The sequence below is a fragment of the Ranitomeya imitator genome, chromosome 6 (genome assembly GCF_032444005.1).
Source record: "Ranitomeya imitator isolate aRanImi1 chromosome 6, aRanImi1.pri, whole genome shotgun sequence".
NCBI lineage: Eukaryota > Metazoa > Chordata > Amphibia > Anura > Dendrobatidae > Ranitomeya > Ranitomeya imitator.
Genome location: NC_091287.1, coordinates 166,874,909 through 166,898,837, shown reverse-complemented (window position 1 = coordinate 166,898,837; position 23,929 = coordinate 166,874,909). Strand labels below are relative to the sequence as shown.

General features: G+C 41.7%; 1 protein-coding gene across 4 annotated transcripts in view; it reads left to right on the top strand.

Annotated features, from left to right (window-relative positions):
• The window catches only part of BBS9 (Bardet-Biedl syndrome 9), a 521,564-nt gene that overhangs the window by 246,977 nt on the left and 250,658 nt on the right, over nt 1-23,929 (top strand). For 2 of the 4 annotated variants that reach the window (XM_069730271.1, XM_069730269.1), the window contains 4 exons: nt 1,090-1,104; nt 13,759-13,899; nt 13,976-14,071; nt 19,770-19,942. In XM_069730271.1, coding sequence (XP_069586372.1) covers nt 1,090-1,104; nt 13,759-13,899; nt 13,976-14,071; nt 19,770-19,942 — 425 coding nt within the window. The remainder of the gene's footprint in view (nt 1-1,089; nt 1,105-13,758; nt 13,900-13,975; nt 14,072-19,769; nt 19,943-23,929) is intronic. The other 2 variants (XM_069730272.1, XM_069730270.1) reach the window with 1 other exon arrangement.

Genomic DNA, 23,929 nt, shown 5'->3' with positions numbered 1-23,929 from the left:
TTTTTATGCAGAAAATCTGCTGTGTTTACCAGTGATTTCATGAAAACTCATGACTACTCCCTGATTAAGATCCAATTGAACTGATCATTTTTTGTTGTATTTTTTCCTTGTAGGCTTCTATGGGGAGCCTGAAAGCACATACCGTATATATCTATAAAAAAAGGAAAGTTGTGTTTTTATATGCAGAATTCCAGCGTTTCTCCACTAAAAAAATGCTTCAAATCGTCACCAAAAATGTGTAAAAAAAAAACAGAAAAAGCAGCAATAATCTGAGTAAATTGCTATTGCATATTTTGGTGCAGATACCTGCTGAAAAACATAGCCAAAAAAAGGCATTTTTGCATGTGGGAACTTGGCCTAATAGTTTGGAAGTCCATAATGTACGGCACTATAGTGTCTATGGTGGTCCACAAGATCTCAAGGAGAATTCTAAAGCCTAATAATGAAGGCGACTGCGACAAGGTGATATAATTGTAATGCTAATTATTTCACACTATATGTACAGAAGAATAAAGAAGGCAGAAGTCATGTAAGGCAAACACATAGAGAACCAGAAGAAAGGGACAGAACCAGAAAAGACCCATTTGATTTCTGTGTGGGATTAGATGTTTGGTTGTTAAAAAGCTGAATTTGAGCAATCGATAAAATGAAGAAAGAAAGTGACTTTGTGCTGCCTCAGAGCCAGAGGACACTAATCCAGTGTTGTATGATCCAGTGTACACATGGAGTATTCCCGCTATAGAAATAATAATAATATACTCGCTGCTAACAATATCCTGACTTTATTCCGCTTCCTTCCGCCTGTTGATAAATGCTTTGTGTAATCCAGGCTTGGATGGGTCTCCATGGCTAGAGGGCCACGTCAGCATTGAGGAGATTGCGCTGTATGTGAAAGGCTCGGGGTTATTCCTAGCCTCTTTACCTCATCATTTCCATTTAGTAGCTAATCTTTATTGGATTAACCATTTTCCAATGTTATGTGCTATGTTCCAGCTAAAGTGCCCTAAAGTTTACTCAGCTGTTCTTTTCTTAAACATTTCTTACCTTTTTGTGATTTTCCTTTCTCCTTTTTGCTGCCTGTGACATTAGAACTGAACCCTGAAGGTAAGACTAATGAACAATAGACCTTGGCGCTCTATGGCTAAATACTATATATTATATTCAAGAGCACGGTAAATCCTGAACACGGCGCTCATTAATAATGTCCTGAAGAATCGTTTGGAGAATACCCCATATTCTTTTTTTTTTAAATTATTATATAGAACTGTATTTCTTGCTACAAATAGGGATGAGCCCACATGGTCAATGGTCTTGAAATGCGATGTTCAACAAGCACTTTTGGATTCACATTCATGGGTCCTCAGAATTGCCTGCCTCTAGCTATTAACCTTATTATTCCGAGCCTAGATAAAAATAATACAAATGGTATTGTTACCGCAATTACTTTTTCCTGTCATGTATATTGTGGTTTGACAGCAGAAAACGAATCGCCAATTGCTGTGTCACCCAGTACCTGCTCCGACTTCAGGATGCCCTTGTCTTGCTAGACCATTGTTTCTTTCTGTTAACAACTCTCCTGGCCCCATTCCTGCATCTACCTTCCTTTACAGCTGCCATCTCCCTGGCTTAGTGCTGATGGCGGAAGGGAGTGGGGCTGACACCATTGCTGGGTGCCGTGCAGTTAGATGGACACAAGTGATGAGCAAACGTCTTCAGATAAGGTGTTATACAAGCATGCTCGGCTGCCAAGTGACTTTGGCGTGCTCGAAAAGTATGTTGGAGTCCATGTTTGTTAGGCAATACCTGCATGTGTTGTGGCTGCCGAACAGGTGCAAGACATTCAGCCTATGGACTCCAACATGCTTTTCGAGCACGCCAAAGTCACTCAGCTCCCGAGCATGCTCAGATAACACCGTATCCAAGCACGTTTGCTGTTCACTAATGGACACATTTTTCTAGACACATTCTCAACCTGTCTAGCAATTTGTAAACCATTAACAAATGTGACACATGGCACATACACTATAATTCTGACTTCATTTTAGACGTCACTTTCATTGGCAAATCTCTCTGTGAACTTGTCTAGTGACTGTCTTAACGCCTCCATTTATTAATGATGTTGTCTTTAAAGGCAACCTGTCACCCCCAAAATCGATGGTGAGGTAAGCTCACTGTCATCAGGGGCTTATCTACAGCATTCTGTAATGCTGTTGAAAAGCCCCCCGATGTTACCTGAAAGAGGAGAAAAAGACGTTAGATTATACTCACCCAGGGGCGGTCCTGCGCCGATGGGTGTCTCAGGTCCGCTCCAGCACCTCCCATCTTCATCAGATGACGTCCTCTTCTGGACTTCATGCCGCGGCTCCGGCAGGGCCTCTCTTACCTTTCCGGCGCCTGCGCACTGCAGTAATTTCCTCTGACCTCATCAAGGCAGACAAAGTACACCTGCGCCGGAGCCGCGGCGTGAAGACCAGAAGAGGACGTCATGGAATGAAGATGGGAGGCGCCGCAGCGGACCTGAGACACCCGTTTGACCAGACCGCAGCGGGACCGCCCCTGGGTGAGTATAATCTAACGTCTTTTTCTCCTCTTTCAGGTTACATCTGGGGCTTATGTACAGCATTACAGAATGCTGTAGATAAGCCCCTGATGCCGGTGGGCTTACCTCACCATCGATTTTGGGGGTGACAGGTTCCCTTTAATGATGTGACTATGTTGCTCTTGAATTCCTGAATCTATGCATTGCCTCCTTTAAGGGAATCAGATGCAGTGTTTTACAGTGTTAAGCTACTGTCACACTTAGCGACGCTGCAGCGATACCGACAACGATCCGGATCGCTGCAGCGTCGCTGTTTGGTCGCTGGAGAGCTGTCACACAGACAGCTCTCCAGCGACCAACGATGCCGGTAACCAGGGTAAACATCGGGTAACTAAGCGCAGGGCCGCGCTTAGTAACCCGATGTTTACCCTGGTTACCATCCTAAAAGTAAAAAAAACAAACACTACATACTTACCTACAGCCGTCTGTCTTCCAGCGCTGTGCTCTGCTCTCCTCCTGTACTGTCTGTGTGAGCACAGCGGCCGGAAAGCAGAGCGGTGACGTCACAGCTCTGCTTTCCGGCTGACCGACGCTCACAGCCAGTACAGGAGGAGAGCAGAGCACAGCGCTGGAGGACAGACGGCTGTAGGTAAGTATGTAGTGTTTGTTTTTTTTACCTTTAGGATGGTAACCAGGGTAAACATCGGGTTACTAAGCGCGGCCCTGCGCTTAGTTACCCGATGTTTACCCTGGTTACCAGTGAAGACATCGCTGAATCGGTGTCACACACGCCGATTCAGCGATGTCTGCGGGGAGTCCAGCGACGAAATAAAGTTCTGGACTTTCTTCCCCGACCAGCGACAGCACAGCAGGGGCCTGATCGCTGCTGCCTGTCACACTGGACGATATCGCTAGCGAGGACGCTGCAACGTCACGGAACGCTAGCGATATCGTCTAGTGTGACGGTACCTTTAATAAAATGAATGCAATATCTAAAATCTCCTTCACATAGTATATTATTTTACTTGTTTCTTTTTTACTGATGGCATGTTTTTTTTTTTATAAATGCAGCATGTCAAGTTTTTCAACTGTTTTGGTGCAGTATTCCCCCATTGTGATAAAAATGGTTTTGAACAAAAAAAAAGTGTTAAAAAACACCACATAAATGCTTCAAAAAATGCACCAAAAGTTGCTTAATTTCCACTGCAATTTGTGGCCATTGCCTGCATTTTTAATGCAGAAATGAAACCGTATCCCAAAGCCACGCGTGAGATTAGTTTCCTTCTGGTACTGGACCATAGTGTTGTGAAATGAAGTTAAAGATTGCAGTGCAGTTCTGTGTCATTGTTAGTCACTGCAGATTATGCAGTTGATTTTGAACTCTTACTTTGGGATTTATGGAATGGTGGAACATTGTGTTCCCAAAATCCCTAATTATTCTGACTTTTAGAAAATAACCCAGAGGGGTGTGACATGATGAATAAACCTTAACCGTTGTTGAAACTTTATTATGCTGAACGAGTGCTTTCCAACTAACACTTTCACAGTTATTATTTTGTTTCTTGAGAAATCCTTAAAGGGAATTTGTCAGCAGGATTTCACATCCCGAACTACTTATATGTGCAGGTTCAAGACAAGAATAGCGTAGAGACTGACATTCAAGCAGGAGGAGACAGCGCTGGGCAAGGAATAGAGCTGGAGTGACACAGGCTTCAGATCTTCAAATTGCTCTTCATCTTCATTGGCATGGACTGGCCGTATAAAGCTTTTCCTGGACTTGTCTTTGAAAGAGCTACATGGGTGTATAAATAGTCTGTGGTGTGAAATCCTGCTGACATTCATTTCAATATGATAATAATTATATAGCGCTAACATATTCCGTAGCGCTTTACAGTTTGCACACATTATCATCGCTGTCCCCGATGGGGCTCACAATCTAAATTCCCTATCAGTATGTCTTTGGAATGTGGGAGGAAACCGGAGAACCCTGAGGTGGGATTTTAGCCCAGGACCCCAGGGCTGCAAGGCTGCAGTGCTAACCACGGAGCCAACGTTCAGCAGTGACCGTCTAGCTGCTGGAAACCCCACAATTTCTACAGTAGGAGGACATAACATCTTGTATTGACCAGCATGGTCTCCGCTAACTTGTTTCATATCTAATTGAAGTGGCTGAAAATGTAACCATGGGAAGATAATATAAGCTGAAGTTCATCTTCATGGGTAAATCATATTAATTTAAATTTGCAAGAGAAAAGACCAATGGTGAAGTCGGATTGTACGTTGGTAGTCAATTATATTTACTCAGGTATTCCCCCAATAAGCACAGAATAGGTCATTAAAGTCTGATCCCTGGGATTCTCACTAATCGTTAGGACTAGGCGGCAGTGCTCCTGTTTCTTTTTACTGTACACAGCGAGGAGGAGATTGAGATGAGTGTCAAGTAATGATGGACACTTGCTCCATTCTATAAAGCTGGCGGAAATAGGTGAGCGTCGTCCTACACTACCTTCATCGGTCCCGTAGATGTTATGTATGCCTGCTTGACTGCCACTCCATCCAAACTATTTAACACTAGAAGTCCCAGAAATTTGCGTACTAGTTCCCAATCTTAGTGTTCCAAAGGAACTGGTATTGATAAGTTTTCTGGTGTTTCTTCTTAAAGGCAATCTGTCAGCATGATTTGTCTACCTCATTTGAGAGCAGATTAATGTAGGAGAAGAGACCATAATTCCAACTATCATTTAGATTACTGGGTGCAGCTGTTCTGACACAATCAGAGCTTTTAGATTTAGAATGAATCAGAGCTGAGGAAGCTAACTCCGCCCACACCAGGCTCTGTGTACAAAGTCCATACACAGTGAGCTGCTTATCACAGGAGGGGGCGTTGCTGGACTAATGTAACCGGCAATGTTAATCTCTTAGTGATAAATCCTTCACAGTTAGTAAGCAACAGCACCCACTGTAAAGGGAATCTGTCACCCCAAAAATCGTATATGAGATAAGGCCACCGGCATCAGGGGCTTATCTACAGTATTCTGTAATGCTGTAGATAAGCCCCCGATGTAACCTGACTCACCCAGGGGCGGTCCCGCTGCTGTTCGGTCCGATGGGTGTCGCGGTCTGGGTTCGGCGCCTCCCATCTTTATACGATCACGTCCTTTAGTCTTCATGCCGCGGCTTCGGCGCAGGCGTACTTTGTCTTTCCTGTTGAGGGCAGAGTACTGCAGTGCGCAGGCGCTGGGAAAGGTTAGAGAGGCCCAGCACCTGCGCACTGCAGTACTTTGCCCTCTACAGGGCAGACAAAGTGTGCCGGTGCCGCGGCAGGAAGACAAGAAGAGGACGTCATCGTATGGAGATGGGAGGCCCTAGACCGCGACGCCCATCAGACCTGAAACGGACCGGGACCACCCCTGGGTGAGTATAATGTAACCTTTATTTCTCATCTTTCAGGATACATTGGGGGCTAATCTACAGCATTACAGAATGCGGTAGATAAGCCCCTGATGCCCATGGCCTTATATATGATTTTTTGAGGTGACAGGTTCCCTTTAACAAGTGACATATCCCTGAATTCTGTGTTTCAGCATCTATCTCCTGCTATCTTAAGATTACACAGCAAAAACCTTCTGACAGATTACCTTTAAAAAAAACTTAAAGGGGTTGTCCAATGCAGAATAAATGTAGACATAGATCATTAAAAAAAAAAAATACAGAAGTGTACTCGCCTACTAGCAGCACCATTGATAACACGTAGGCCGCTTCAGAGGTTCTGTAAGTGATATCTGCTCCACTCGGAAATGACAGGACTGCTGTAACCTCTCGCTGGCTGCAGGGAGCAGATGCTAGAAGTGTGGTTCATCAGTTGTCTCTGTGATGGCGGGCTCTTCCAGTTACCTGTTCTAGGCTGTGACTTCTAAATGGGGCAAGAATCACTACCGGAGCCTACACAGACCTTCTCAGCGAGCTGCTGTGCAGAAATGAATATGTCTCTGTTTTTATTGTAACATCATCCAAACTGAGAAAAAAACAAGCAACTTTCTTTAGGATCATGTAACTTATCAAAGAGCGGTGGGCACTGGGAGAATGGTGTTGACCTCTTCTATCACTGCATTATTGAGACCCTCTTCTCTAGAACTGAGAATTGTATATGATTATCATGTGTTTGTCCTATTATTATTATATCCCTGGTAAAAGTGTCAGCAGTTTCTACGCTCCGTTGGCCGTTTCACAATGTGACTGCTTTGTAACTTTGCTGATTGGATGTGCATACTTTCTACACTAGAGGGCACTGCTGTTCCACATGTGGCACAGAAGGCTGTGCAGATTTCTGCAATGTGGGAGGACATGGCAGACTGTTAGCCTAGAAGAAAGACCCCGTCTCTATCTGGAATATAATACATTCAGAGACATAAGGATACAAGTAGTATTTATTTTCCCTGGACAGCTTTTATTTTATCATTCCAGAATATTATTTATCTATATATCCCCCCAAAATATCATATATTTCTGTTATAATCTATTTCTCACAATTTATGAAGGGAAGGAATGAATTATAACATATGCAGTGAAGTAGATGTGATAACTTCACAAGATTATGTGCCAATATAGAAAGTGTCATTTGTGAGAATTACCATCGATTCATTACAAATCCATTCCTTCTGCATTTGTCAGCTTGCCGAAAATCTGAACGTTTAGTCAAGTGAACCCAAGATGAGGTTAATAACATTTCCACCTGAAATGAAAAGTTCACCAGTACGCTCAGGTTCCTTAGATGTCCCTTTTTATTCCATGCTTTTATAGTTATATACTTTTCTTTCCTTTTCTGGTTTAAGAAGTAACAGCAGGAAATTGCTGTTTTTACTGCACCCATAGGGCTTGTCTCCCAGCTTTCACAGCCTTCCGATGTGCGGCTCTCGGCTCTCCCAAAGTCACAGGAAAACTATGTATTTGCCTCTCAGAATTCAGGGAAAGTGCAATGTTGCTGTAAATAAATGAAAAAAGAAAAGTTATATCTAGGCAGCTGCCGAGACCAATCAGCGAACGAATAACCGTGACAGAAGGACAGACAGAAAGACGGAAGTGACCCTTAGACAATTATATAGTAGATATATACACACACATATACACACTAGTTTTCTAGTTTTTGCCTTGGTTATCCTACTGATGTTTTTTTAATTCTTCAGCTTTCATTGGTCGAGAGCAAAGTTTGGCTTTGAAATACAACCCATACACACATGTAGCTTCCCTTCTGATTAGCACGGTGGGATACAACTGCCGTAGGCACCTTTTTAGTTTCATACGAGAGCAAATTTTGGGAATGTGGATCATCCTCACCGCAGGATGTCATAGAGCCCTGGAGGTAATGCAGCCTTTCCGGAACTACTCATGTTATAGGATGACTTCAAGGAGTTCTAGAATATATTCAGCATTGTCTTTATTTACGTGAGGGACAGCTTTGGTTATGAACAGTCTGGCATGTGCACTGTTTTAAATATTGTGGCCATTGTGAACTCATTTGGTTTATTAAATTAATGTATTGCCTTTTGTTTCAAGAACTAAACCCCATGACTGCTGAGTGTCGGGGGCACATAAGAGAAGAACTAAGGCAAATAATGACAAATGACAGCCCCTCCATCTGTATCTGACGTGCCCTGATTGACCCAGCTTGACCATTTTATGTAGTAAATCAAAACAAATTTAAACCTAATTTTAGGTTCATTTCAGGTATTTAAAATAAACTCTAGCCCGTGCCTAAATCTTAAAGTCGGTAGTCAGTAATGCTGGACCTATGAAGGCGTTAAGCAATGTACCCAATTCTCAAGGAATCTTTGATTTTGTCATTTGAATGGAGCCCTCATCTCTGTACTGACCTTAGAAAAGTCTGAAGATAAGATGAAAGACCTTCCAATGAATGCTGCTGGCTACCGTGACTCAGATCAAAATGTTGCTTTATGTGTTAGAGCAAAGCGTTCTGACCCACAGATGCCTGTCTGTAGCATTCAAGGTACAAAGGAGAACAAAATGATGCAACACAGATTTGTATCCATTGATTGACACCTAAGGCAGGGATAGTGGTGGGAATGTCCTCCTATGACCACAAAATTTCATTATAAATTCCCAACAATAGCAACCAATAATTATAATGTGGCAGGTAATTTGGTTAATGGGTATTGTCAACATCGAGCTTTTAATCATTCGTAACAAATGGTCATCACATTAACTAGAGATAGGACTTTTATCTATGTAATGGGCCTGTATGTCAAAAGAGAATGTGGCAGGGAGGTGCTGGAAGTGAACAGTTCTGAAAAGCACTGGACTAATAAGTTTTGTTTTGTAAAAGACCTATTACGTATGTATGTATGAATATATACATATGTACAACCCCTGGCAAAAATGATGGAATCACCGGCCTTGGAGGATGTTCATTCAGTTGTTTAATTTTGTAGAAAAAAAGCAGATGACAGACATGGCACAAAACTAAAGTCATTTCAAATGGCAACTTTCTGGCTTTAAGAAACACTAAAAGAAATCAAGAACAAGAAATGTTGGTAGTCAGTAATGGTTACTTTTTTTTAACCAAGCATAGGGGAAAAATGATGGAATCACTCAATTCTGAGGAAAAATTATGGAATCGTTATTATGGCGTTGCCCACATGATTTGAAAATTTGCATGTAGCAATCTATTTTGTACTGTGAGTGAAATTAGAAGTCACACACCAAACCTAAGGTGTCAGACAACGCTATCATGGTGCAGAGCAGGATGGCAATGGAGGCTGCCATGGGAGTCTATCCTCTTTATACTTGAGTCACTTTTGTCTTGGATGTGGTGCTAGCCAGAGATGGGTCTGGAGACCATGTGGACAATGCCACGAAGAGCGTTTCATGATGGAATGTGAACGTGTCCTAGGAGCCATTTTTCAACTCAACAACAGGCAAAAAATATATGCTGTTCATGCTTCTGTGAGGAGCCGGCATAGCCTAAACTTGCCTCAGTAGTCTGCAGCTTTGGACTCCTCTCCCATTGAGCACATGCCGAACGTCATTGGCTGTCATTGAAAATTTAAAATAAAAATATTAACATATTTGGAGTTGCATAATTGCCCGGACTAATAAAATATATCCAATACAGAAAGCATTGAAACAATGGGACAAACAAAATGGCTTTTGGTCACCACAATTCTTCGAAAAAATGCAAATAAAAAAAATGGAATATCGCCCATCCTTAAAGGGGTTTTCCCACAAAGAAAGTACATTTTAATTAATAGATCTTGGAATAAAAATAAATATAAATACACCAGGAATATCACACCATGCTTGGAGGTCAGCACTTTATTAGTACTAATTTCCTTATGTAACAGTGTGAAAAGCAGCCGTATTCTAAGCAAATTACTCATAGAACATGGCGCTGCAGTCCTGATAGACTGACTGGCACAATCTCGGCATAGAAAACCTATCTAGCTTTTGTTGGGCTCATTCACATGTCAGAAATTGTTCTACACAAGAATAGGTCCAAGGTTCATCAGAGGTGGGTCAGTGTCAAGTTTTACTATCGGAGTTTCATCATTTTTTCCCAAAATGGAATAAAAAAAACAACTGATGGAGGTTTTCTCAAGCTTCAAATCAGATAGCACAATTGGCATCAGAGTGATGTTCAATTTTTTTCACGGGCACATAAATTTGCATTAGCGAGCTTGATCCGAAAATTGCATCAATATCTCTCTGTGCTTCAGTGCGGACCACTCAATTCAGAAGAAAAAAATCAGAAACGTTAACTACTCCATAGACTATCGGAAAAATGCCCCACAACACAGATTGTATTCATGCACGGAAAACTGACGTCTGAATGACCTCTAATCATAAGAATATCTAAAAAATGACTTCAAGCCGCTGGCACCTCTGGGAAGTCACATTGCAAAGATCAGAGTTACATGGTTAGATATTCTGGCCTGCTCGGTATTAAAAGCATATTTTAAGTTAAGTTAAACTGTGGGAAACTTGGCTATAAAGTCTGTTTCCATTGGTGTCTTTAATAAATATTAACTTGAGATGCCTATGGAAATTGATTGGATGCCATGAATGAAATCTGACAGAGAGGAATAATTTGGTGAATTTCACAGGGTTCCTTTCAGGAACAGCTCGGAGCTATATTTGGACACTATATGGTTTCTGTATACGGCACACAAGCTCAAGATACATGTTTCAGCCAGTGCCTAATCTAATTTCCATTTACCATGCAGTTGATGGAATTTTGAATCTGTGACCCTGGCAAAACCCTCCACATATACATTACAAGTGGAGCTGTGCTAGCAATTAGTGACGTAGAATGTGGTCTAATAAACCCCTTTACTGTTCACATTTATATGGAGAACAGAGCTAAAGTATACAGTTAAGTCATGAGATTTCTAATAACCTGTACAAGTCCGTTCACTTTATTTATGCAGTTCAAGTACAGTAAAAAGAAATTTGTGAAAACCATTCTAGCTCCAAACAAATTATTATTATTTTTTATTTCTATAGCACCATTGATTCCATGGTGCTGTACATGAGAAGAACATGTTTTATGGTTTCATGCTTTCTGACATCATGGCATCCATTCCTGTTCTTACTGATTCTGTGCTGTAATACATGGTAAAGGGATTTCACATGACTTACATTTTATCTTTTTGGTGGGTGATACGTGCATAATTGCTGTAAGACAATTGGGACAATTGCTGATTTCTATGTGAGTCTCTCGTGTTTCTATCCTCCTTTTCAACCATAGTAAATCGTAGTTTGTAAGGAGCCGCTGTTGCAGCATATATATGGGGCATGCGATATCAGTTGAGCCCTTGGTCAGTCTTATAAAGTTTTATATGGAGAACGTTTTTCACCTGTCCACGAATGTCTGACAGCTGGGAGTCCCACAAAGCGCAAGAACAATTGTCGTATGCCTTGTGAGAATGGAGCTGTAGTGCGGGACCGCTACTTCAAGAGGTTGTCCAGTACTTGAACATTGATGACCTCTCCCTAGAATAGGTCAGGGCTCTCAAACTGCATTCCTCGAGGTCCGCAAAACATACTTGTTTTCAAGATTTCCTTAGCATTGCACAAGGTGCTGTAATCATTATGTGTTTAGGTGATTAAATTATCGCCTGTGCAATACAAGGAAATCCTGAAAACATGACCTGTTTGCAGCCCTTGAGGAATGCAGTTTGAGACCTCTGGGATAAGTCATCAATGTCTGATCTGTTGGGGTCCGGCACCCTGCAACTCAGGCTGATCAGCTGATATCGGTGTTGGCGGTGGCAGCTGATGGCTGGACACACTTGTGGAGCTAGCCATCTTCTGACAGTAGTCGAGGCCAGGTAATGCACATCCGCCTCCTATTCATATCAAAAGGAGGCAGATGTGCAGTACCAAGCTGCAAACACTACCAGAAGAAGCAGCTTTGTGAGTACTTCCGGCTGTGGCTGCTGCCGTCGATACTGCTAACAGCTGATCAGCGGGGGTGTCAGGTGTGACCCTGACCGATCAGACATTGATAACCTATCCTAAGGATAGTTTATCAATGCTAAAGTAGTGGACAACCTATTTCACTCACTGTCTATTGGAGGGGTCCCAGCAGTCTAACCCCAGTTTATTTTACATTTATAACCTATCCTGCGGATAGTCACTTTAAAAAGTTGTTCTAATTGGTTTGTGCTGGATTAGCAAAACATGTCAGTTTCTAGAAACAGCACCGCACCTCTCAATGGGTTACAACTTGTATTGCAGCTCCATATCATCGAGATTAATGGGGCACAGCTGCAATATAACAAATAAACTATGAACATAAAATACTGTGCAAAAGTTTTAGACAATTGTGGATACCCCGAAACACCGTGTCTGCCAATTGAGATTCTTATGTGGCTTTTACCCTGAGTCATATTTCAAGGCTCATTAAAGGGTCGATATTAACTTTCAGGATTGCTAATTCCAGTGGGTGGCACTAGAGTTCTAGTCCTCTTCCACTCTGAAAAGGCATTTTGCATAGAAAATTGTGGAAAAATTCAGCAAAAGAAGAGAACACTTTTAAAAGTAGAAATATTATTACGGTAGTTTTTTTTTATCAGTTAACATATTGGAAAAAGAATGAACAAAAGAGAAAATTACCGTAAATTAAATCAATAGTTGGTGTGACCACTCTTTACCTTGAAAACATCAATTATTCTAGGTACACTTGTGCACAGTTGTTGAAGGATTTTGGAAGGGAGGTTGTTCCAAAAGTCTTAAGGCCCCCCCGCACACTTTAGATTAATGTTAGCTGAACCTGCCAATATCGAGGGGTTTGGTCGATTGTCTAATGTTTATAATGATGCCGGCTGACTGATGGTCAGGAGAGATATCGATCCTGCATGTCTGATTTTGGACAGCCGATCGTATTGTACTCCATGATATAAGCTGCCTACCGACATGTCAATCAGTGGCTTTCTCATAGAGAACATGAGTGCTTGGCCAAGTGAGCACTCCAATGTATTGCGGTGTCAATTGAGATAGCTGCAGGCTGAACAAGCGGCCGAAGCATCTTTCGCCCAACTGCCGTCTAGTATCTATTGCCTACCTTGGATAACTAACCACAGATCTTCTGTGGATGTAGGCTTTCAAAAATTCTTCTCTCTAGCCTTATAAACCTAGACACACTCGATGATATTGAGATCAGGTCTCTGTGGAAGCCATAACATGACTTCCAGCACTCCTTGCTTTTGTTCACGTTTGAGACAGTTCTTAACAGTATTGGCAATGTATGTGGGATTATTGTCCTGCAGAATTTAGATACTTATCCATCATGTAATATCATCAAGGATGTGTCTACATAGCTCCAAAATTATTCTGCAGCAGTACAATGACCCTAAACATACAGCCAATGTCATTAAGAACTATCTTAAAAACTGTGTGCAAGTGAACCCTAAAAGAATCGATGCTATTTCGAAGGCAAAGTGTGGTCACCCTAAATATTGAAATGTTAACCTGATTTAGATTTTTAATTTGTTAATTTTCCATTTTGTTAAATACAAAAATAAACTAATACATTTCTATTTTGGAAAGCTTTCTTACGTTACAGCATTTTTTCCAAATCTGCCAAAATCTTGTGCACAGTACTGTATGTTAAACTGCTTTTGGAAAAAACAGCCATATTTTTTTCATCCTGTATCCTGTTACACTCTAATATACCTGCTGACATTTTCATTCTCATTATACAGGGGTTTCTCGGGTTTCTCAGTGTAAATTCCGACTTCCATTAAGAATTGTTTGTTTACCTGTTCAACCATCAAAAGCAGCAAATCACAAACTGACAATTGACACGAACAAACCTCCTGTTAATCTGGTTAACCTGTTTCCTGGTAAATATTCAGTATCGTAACTACTCCGAATCTTGTTGTTTCTATAATGACTTTCTTAACATACACCTCTTTTTAGAATTTGTAGAACGTAGCGATGATGACCAAGTCAACGTTGTAGGATTTCAATTACTTGCTGGACAAAAAGTCACACTCCTTGCCTCTAAAACTTCTCGTAAGTGAAGACATCTTTTTCTCTAGATTTGTCTTACCATATATGTATATATCACTGTGAATAATAAATGTGTAATGAAACAATCAGTATTTCATTAGAGCTCTACTCACACTGCCATTATGTCTTCAAGTATTATATGAGCCATGACACCTACGATGGATCCTTGTACATTAAATCTTACCAGGTTCCATAGACACATTTAAAGAAATAATGTTCTATTCAACATGTTTTTCCAGGTTCTATAAATGATGTTGTGAGGCAAATTTTAACAAAAGCGTAAAGTCAGAATATTTTATATGTTGAAATAATTATTGACTAGTATTCCTCAATCAAAATATTTGTGTGCCCAAATACCGTCTTGGAAGAGCAAGCACGTGCAAAGAGGTTGTGTGGCCAGCTTAAAAGATATAGAAGTAACTATCCCATAAGACTTTGTTTTCAATTTTGACTCTGACTCCCACTCTGCCAAAGGGTCCCGCAATCAAAAGAGAGTAGAGTTCTATTTTATGGCCACATGTCTCTTCTGCCAATCATTTGAACTCTCCTGCTCATGGTCTTGCCCCTAACTTGGAACATCATCATCTGTCTGAATAATGGCTGTGGCATCGCTCAATCAGACACACAACCTGCTCAGCCTTCCAGCACAGGCACATTGTATGCCTCAGTACATATATACAGTGGGGCAAAAAAGTATTTAGTCAGTCAGCAATAGTTCAAGTTCCACCACTTAAAAAGATGAGAGGCGTCTGTAATTTACATCATAGGTAGACCTCAACTATGGGAGACAAACTGAGAAAAAAAATCCAGAAAATCACATTGTCTGTTTTTTTTAACATTTTATTTGCATATTATGGTGGAAAATAAGTATTTGGTCAGAAACAAAATTTCATCTCAATCCTTTGTAATATATCCTTTGTTGGCAATGACAGAGGTCAAACGTTTTCTGTAACTCTTCACAAGGTTGCCACACACTGTTGTTGGTATGTATGTTGGCCCATTCCTCCATGCAGATCTCCTCTAGAGCAGTGATGTTTTTGGCTTTTCGCTTGGCAACACGGACTTTCAACTCCCTCCAAAGGTTTTCTATAGGGTTGAGATCTGGAGACTGGCTAGGCCACTCCAGGACCTTGAAATGCTTCTTACGAAGCCACTCCTTCATTGCCCTGGCGGTTTGCTTTGGATCATTGTCATGTTGAAAGACCCAGCCACGTTTCATCTTCAATGCCCTTGCTGATGGAAGGAGGTTTGCGCTCAAAATCTCACGATACATGACCCCATTCATTCTTTCATGTACCCGGATCAGTCGTCCTGGCCCCTTTGCAGAGAAACAGCCCCAAAGCATGATGTTTCCACCACCATGCTTTACAGTAGGTATGGTGTTTGATGGATGCAACTCAGTATTCTTTTTCCTCCAAACACGACAAGTTGTGTTTCTACCAAACAGTTCCAGTTTGGTTTCATCAGACCATAGGACATTCTCCCAAAACTCCTCTGGATCATCCAAATGCTCTCTAGCAAACTTCAGACGGGCCCGGACATGTACTGGCTTAAGCAGTGGGACACGTCTGGCACTGCAGGATCTGAGTCCATGGTGGCGAAGTGTGTTACTTATGGTAGGCCTTGTTACATTGGTCCCAGCTCTCTGCAGTTCATTCACTAGGTCCCCCCGCGTGGTTCTGGGATTTTTGCTCACCGTTCTTGTGATCATTCTGACCCCAAGGGGTGGGATTTTGCATGGAGCCCCAGATCGAGGGAGATTATCAGTGGTCTTGTATGTCTTCCATTTTCTAATTATTGCTCCCACTGTTGATTTCTTCTCTCCAAGCTGGTTGGCTATTGCAGATTCAGTCTTCCCAGCCTGGTGCAGGGCTACAATTTTGTTTCTGGTGTCCTTTGACAGCTCTTTGGTCTTCACCATAGTAGAGTTTGGAGTCAGACTGTTTGAGGGTGTGCACAGGTGTCTTTTTATACTGATAACAAGTTTAAACAGGTGCCATTACTACAGGTAATGAGTGGAGGAAAGAGGAGACTCTTAAAGAAGAAGTTACAGGTCTGTGAGAGCCAGAAATCTTGATTGTTTGTTTCTGACCAAATACTTATTTTCCACCATAATATGCAAAAAAAATGATAAAAAAACAGACAATGTGATTTTCTGGATTTTTTTTCTCAGTTTGTCTCCCATAGTTGAGGTCTACCTATGATGTAAATTACAGACGCCTCTCATCTTTTTAAGTGGTGGAACTTGCACTATTGCTGACTGACTAAATACTTTTTTGCCCCACTGTGTATATATATATATATATATATATATATATATATATATACATACTGCATATATTGTATTAGTTACAGCAATTGTGCACTGGAATCAGAAAGTTCAGTAAAAGTGCATTGCTCTCATACTTGGGATCCTTTTTACTTAGCGACATCTGTTTTATAAGCAATCCCAATGTCTCCTGTCTAGCTCACTAAAGCTATTGTGAAATGTCTTTTTCCTATAACTTGCATTTCCTAAAGTGTGAATGGTAAAGAACCTTTTCCACTTGATGTACAGTGGCTTGCAAAAGTATTCACCCCTTGGCATTTTTCAAGTTTTCCTACCGCAAAACCTGGAATAACAAATAGGACAAAATAACTGAAAACTTCAGTGTGCATAACTATTCACTCCCTTAAAGTCAGTACTTTTGTAGAGCAGGGGTGGCAATTACAGCTGCAATCACTCTGGATAAGTCTCTGAGCTTTCCACATCTTCCCACTGGGATTTTTGCCCATTCCTCAAGGCAAAAGTGCTCCAGCTCCTTCAAGTTAGATGGATTCCTCTGGTGAACAGAAATCTTCATGTCTCACCACAGATTCTCAGCTGGATTAAGGTCTGGGCTTTGACTAGGCCACTTCAAAACATTTACACGTTTCTCCTTAACCCCTTCATCACCTTGGGTTTTCCATTTCTGAGTTTCCATTTTCTGCCCCCCTACTCCCCAGAGCCATATCTTTTGTATTTTTCTGTCAATATGGCTATGGGCTTGCTTTTTGTGGGACGAGTTGTACTTTTGAAAAACTCCGTTGGTTTTGCCATATAGCGTAATGGAAAGTGGGAAAAAAGTTAAAGTGCTGTGAAATTGCAAAAAAAGTTCTATTCAACATTTGTATTGCTATTTTACCATGGTCACTAAATGCTAAAACTGACCAGCCATTATGATTCTCCAGGTTATTACGAGTTTGTATACTATAGAATATACTTGGCACACTCTCGTGGGTCTGATGCAATAGGGTGTTTATTATAATACATACAGTATCACAATGTTCACAAACGTTTCGGTCAGGTCTGATGGCAGTGCGGCGGATACCGCGTCTGTCTCCTTCTCTCCAGCCTCACTTATGGCTTGATTATGTGGTTATATATAGCCCTCTTATTTCAGGATTTCCTGCTCATTCCACGTTTTTTGATGCAATATTCTCTCTTAAGGGTCTGTGCCATATACCCTTTCTCGCTTTTTATAGAGCACACTAATGAAGGTCCTTTGTTGACCGAAACGTTTGTGAACATTGTGATACTGTATGTATTATAATAAACACCCTATTGCATCAGACCCACGAGAGTGTGCCAAGTATATCCTATAGTATATCCTAAGGTCTGGGCACCTACTTCTTTGGCACCTCCACCCTCGGGCTGTGCTTACCATTTATTGTACTATTACGAGTTTGTAGACACCAAACCTATGTAGGTTCTTTTTAATTTAAGTAGTGAAAAAAATATAAAGTTTCTTTATCCCCTTCAAGACCTTGCCCTTTTCCGTTTTTGCGTTCTCGTTTTTCGCTCCCCTCCTTTCCAGAGCCACAACTTTTTTATTTTTCCGTCAATATGGCCATGTGAGGGCTTGTTTGTTTGCGGGACAAGTTGCATTTTTGAACGACATCATTGGTTTTAGCATATCGTGTACTAGAAAACATGAAAAAAATTCCAAGTGCAGTGAAATTGCAAAAAAGTGCAATCCTATGCGTGTTTTTTTGTTTGGCTTTTTTGCTAGGTTTACTAAATGCTAAAACAGACCTGCCATTATGATTCTCCAGGTCATGACGAGTTCATAGACACCAAATATGTCTAGGTTACGTTTTATCTAAGTGGTAAAAAAATTCCAAACTTTGTTTAAAAAAAAAATTGTGCCATTTTCTGATACCCGTAGCGTCTCCATTTTTCGTCGGGTCGGGTGAGGGCCTATTTTTTGCGTACCGAGTCTTTAGTGATACCATTTAGGTGCAGATACGTTCTTTTGATCGCCCATTATTGCATTTTAATGCAAAGTCGCAGCGACTATAAAAACGTAATTCTGAATTTTTTTCTCGCTACCCGTTTAGCGATCAGGTTAATCCTTTTTTTTTATTGATAGATCGGGTGATTATGAACGCGGCGATACCAAATATGTGTAGGTTTGATTTTTTTATTGTTTTATTTTGAATGGGGCGAAAGGGGGGGTGATTTAATTTTAATTTTTTTTTTTTTTTTTTCATATTTTTTTAAACTTTTTTTTACTTTTGCCATGCTTCAATAGCCTCCATGGGAGGCTAGAAGCTGGCACAACTCGATCGGCTCTGCTACGTAGCAGCGATCATCAGATCACTGCTATGTAGCTGAATTGCAGGCTTTCTATGAGCGCCGCACTCACAGCAAGCCGGCATCAGTAACCATAGAGGTCTCAAGGAGACCTCTGGTTACTATGCCGACGCATCGCTGACCCCCGATCATGTGACGGGGTTGGTGATGCGAGCATTTCTGGCCGGAAGCGCCGGTTAAATGCCGCTGTCAGCATTTGACAGCGGCATTTAACTAGTTAATAGCGGCGGGTGAATCGTGATTTCACCCGCCGCTATTGCGGGCACATGTTAGCTGTTCAAAATAGCTGACATGTCCCGGCTTTGATGCGGGCTCACCGCCGGAGCCCACATCAAAGCAGGGGACCCGACCTCCACAGTAATAGTTCGATGGAGGTCGTGAAGGGGTTAAAAAAAAATAGTCGACCCATAGCATCACCATTTTTCATGATCTGTGTTGGGTGAGAGCTTATTTTTTGCGTGCATTTTAATGCAATGTTCTGGCTGTTTGACTTTTTTTTCGTTACGTTGTTTACTGATCGTACTAATTCTTTTTATATATTGAAGATCAGGCAATTCTGAATGCGGCGATACCAAATATGTGTTTTTTTTTCATTGTTTTATTTTGAATGGGGCAAATGGGGGGTGATTTGAACTTTTATATATTTTTTTATTTTTTTAAAATATTTTTTTTTACTTGCTTCAATAGTCTCCATGGGAGACTAGAAGCTGCGATCTTCTGATCGCTTGTGCTTACACAGAGCAGGGCTGACTAGTGGTCTTTCCTGATGAAAAAGTCTTTTGTACTGTGAAATGCTTAGAATAAACCACTATCTATTTGACAATCTGGGATCTACGTCTCATCATTGATCAGCAAGCTCGGAAATCATCCACAAACCTCTCCTTTATTTCCTGGATTTCTTAAGTATTAGACTTACGGGGTTCTTTGAGCTTGTTTTGACTATAGAATCCAAATGTGGCACTCTTCAACACCGCAGCAAAGCCCTGAGACACAAGGAAACAATACGTTTTTCAGATTGAGTTTACATTTTTTACCCTGATAATTTAAACTAATGTTTGCATCGTTCTTTCTGTCCTTGCCCTTTAGAACGATACAGGATTCAGAGTGAAAGGTTTGAGGACCTATGGCTAATTACCAAAGAGCTCATCATGCGCTTTGAAGAGTATTTCCTGAAGCAAGGCATTAAAGACTTTACAAGTTCTTTTTCTGGACCTATTCCACTTCAAGACTACTTTGAGCTAATTGACCAACACTTTGAGGTTTGTTATTTCCAGTCTGTTATCATATTCTGAGCTAGAATAGGCCAAGAATTTCATCTTTTGAAAATTACATTTGTGAGTTTGTCCTAACAAAAGATATTCTCTTATAAGGGTCATCATAAAATAACATATTATGCACTTTTCAAAGATATACCGTATATACTCGAGTGTAAGCCGACCCGAGTATAAGCCGACCCCCCTAATTTTGCCAAAAAAAACTGGGAAAACTTATTGACTCGAGTATAAGCCTAGGGTGGAAAATGCAGCAGCTACCGGTGAATTTCAAAAATAAAAATAGATGCTCCATACCGTTCATTATGGCCCCATAGCTGTGCCATATAGTGCTCTGCACCGTTCATTATGGCCCCATAGCTGTGCCATATAGTGCTCTGCACCGTTCATTATTTCCCCATAGCTGTGCCATATAGTGCTCTGCGCCGTTCATTATTGCCCCATAGCTGTGCCATATAGTGCTCTGCACCGTTCATTATTGCCCCATAGCTGTGCCATATAGTGCTCTGCGCCGTTCATTATTGCCCCATCGCTGTGCCATATGGTGCTCTGCACAGTTCATTGTTGCCCCATAGCTGTGCCATATAGTGCTCTGCACCGTTCATTATTGCTCCATAGCTGTGCCATATAGTGCTCTGCGCCGTTCATTATTGCCCCATAGCTGTGCCATATAGTGCTCTGCACCATTCATTATTGCCCCATAGATGAGCCATATAGTGCTCTGCACGGTTCATTATTGCTCCATAGCTGTGCCATATAGTGCTCTGCGCCGTTCATTATTGCCCCATAGCTGCCATATTGTGCTCTGCACCGTTCATTATTGCCCCATAGATGTGCCATATAGTGCTCTGCACCGTTCATTATTGACCCATAGCTGTGCCATATAGTGCTCTGCACCGTTCATTATTGCTCCATAGCTGTGCCATATAGTGCTCTGCGCCGTTCATTATTGTCCCATAGCTGCGCCATATAGTGCTCTGCACCGTTCATTGTTGCCCCATAGCTGTACCATATAGTGCTCTGCGCCGTTCATTATTGCCCCATAGCTGTGCCATATAGTGCTCTGCACCGTTCATTGTTGCCCCATAGCTGTGCCATATAGTGCTCTGCACCGTTCATTGTTGCCCCATAGCTGTGCCATATAGTGGTCTGCACAGTTCATTATTGCCCCATAGCTGTGCCATATAGTGCTCTGCATCGTTCATTGTTGCCCCATAGCTGTGCCATATAGTGCTCTGCACAGTTCATTATTGCCCCATAGCTGCCATATAGTGCCATGCACCGTTCATTATTGCCCCATAGCTGCCATATAGTGCCCTGCACCGTTCATTATTGCCCCATAGCTGCCATATAGGGCCCTGCACCGTTCATTATTGCCCCATAGCTGCCATATAGTGCCCTGCAACGTTCATTATTGCCCCATGGCTGCCATATAGTGCCCTGCACAGTTCATTATTGCCCCATTGCTGCCATATAGTGCTCTGCGCCGTTCATTATTGCCCCATAGCTGTGCCATATAGTGCCCTGCACCATTCATTATTGCCCCATAGCTGCCATATAGTGCTCTGCGCCGTTCATTATTGCCCCATAGCTGTGCCATATAGTGCCCTGCACCGTTCATTATTGCCCCATAGCTGCCATATAGGGCCCTGCACCGTTCATTATTGCCCCATAGCTGCCATATAGTGCTCTGCGCCGTTCATTATTGCCCCATAGCTGCCATATAGTGCCCTGCACCGTTCATTATTGCCCCATAGCTGCCATATAGTACTCTGCGCCGTTCATTATTGCCCCATAGCTGTGCCATATAGTGCTCTGCGCCGTTCATTATTGCCCCATAGCTTTCTCTAATGAGCGGTCCCACGTGACCGCTGAACAGGGGAAGAGCTGCAGCACCGAAGACCGTGTGACAGGCAGAGGGAGCGTCAGGACCGCCGGGACTAGGTGAGTATGCCTCAGCGCCCTCTCCCCCTCACCCGCCGACCCTGCCGCCCACCGTGACTCGAGTATAAGCCGAGAGGGGCACTTTCAGCCCAAAATTTTGGGCTGAAAATCTCGGCTTATACTCGAGTATATACGGTACATTTTTTATTTTTCATATCATTATATTAGAAACATGTAAATTTCTCAAATGCCACAGGCAGGCTCGGACTGGCCCGTAGGGGAATCCCCTGGTGGGCCCCTGTGCAGATTTGGGCCCCCCAAGCTTACTGTATAGGCAGTACTTGTCATAATTCACTTGATTTAATCTATACAGAAAAAACCAGCATCTCATCATTCATTAACCAAACTGCCCAGTTTATTATTGTATAGAGTTATAAATACATTTGTGAACCAGGATAGTGTAATATTTGTATGCAGGTGATAAGTGGGCCCCCTAAAGTCAATGTTACTGGTGGGCCCTTGGCACCCCAGCCCGCCACTGGCCACAGGGCCTAATATTAGACTCTTACTTCATTTTTTTCACATGGAAATTAACAGAACTAGTCTGACTCGGACCATATTTCTTTGTACCGTGGTATACACTGGGCATGGTCTTATTTGGGCAATATTAATTTGAAGGGAGAATGAAGAGAGGAGCTGTAACATGAACCATTGTGAATGGGCGATCATGTGTTGTTTGGAAGTAGAAGTATAATATTAGGCCCAATAGTAAGTAGTGTAACTTCAGGATTTTCATTTTTTATGTAGATAGTAATATAGGAAAGAAATATATATATATATCTAATATATAATTGCCTAGAATACTACTTCCTGCAATTTGTGCCAACTTCCTGTCCGGAGCTAATGTCCGGAGCTAATGTCCGGAGCTAATGTCCGGAGATAAGTGACGTCAACAGTGTCCAGTGTCTGATTGGTTGCTGCCTGCTGCGAGCGACCAATCAGAAACGTGCCGTACTGTGACACACTCCGCCCGCCATTTTGGTGTGATTTTTGAATTTTTACCTCACAGCAAGTTTCTACTGCGTGGAGGCGGGCCCAGTGACGTTGCTCTTCAAGCTCCTGCCGAATTTCGTCAAAAAAATGATAATACCATTTACCAAAACTATATATATTTAGTTGTGAAGTGGTTCAGTGACATTTTCACACCAATTTTGAACTTTTGTTTGGTGTTTTCTCCATATACTGCCTATTATTTTTGTTCTTTCTTACTATTATTTATTAATTGTATTATTCTTACATTTGAATAAATAAAGTATATATGGATTCTAGACTCCCGATTCTTTAGAATCGGGCTGCCATCTAGTCTAATATATAATTGCCTAGAATACTACTTCCTGCAATTTGTGCCAACTTCCGTGGCTTTGTCCGGAGCTAATGTCCGGAGCTAATGTCCGGAGCTAATGTCCGGAGATTAATTGCCTAGAATACTACTTCCTGCAATTTGTGCCAACTTCCGTGGCTTTGTCCGGAGCTAATGTCCGGAGCTAATGTCCGGAGCTAATGTCCGGAGATAATGTCCGGAGCTAATGTCCGGAGCTAATGTCCGGAGATAAGTGACGTCAACAGTGTCCAGTGTCTGATTGGTTGCCGCCTGCTGCGAGCGACCAATCAGAAACGTGCCGTACTGTGACACACTCCGCCCGCCATTTTGGTGTGATTTTTGAATTTTTACCTCACAGCAAGTTTCTACTGCGTGGAGGCGGGCCCAGTGACGTTGCTCTTCAAGCTCCTGCCGAATTTCGTCAAAAAAATTATAATACCATTTACCAAAACTATATATATTTAGTTGTGAAGTGGTTCAGTGACATTTTCACACCAATTTTGAACTTTTGTTTGGTGTTTTCTCCATATACTGCCTATTATTTTTGTTCTTTCTTACTATTATTTATTAATTGTATTATTCTTACATTTGAATAAATAAAGTATATATGGATTCTAGACTCCCGATTCTTTAGAATCGGGCTGCCATCTAGTAACTTAATAAGCAATATTAATTGTCCGTTCGGTCACTTATTTGATATAATTGCTGAA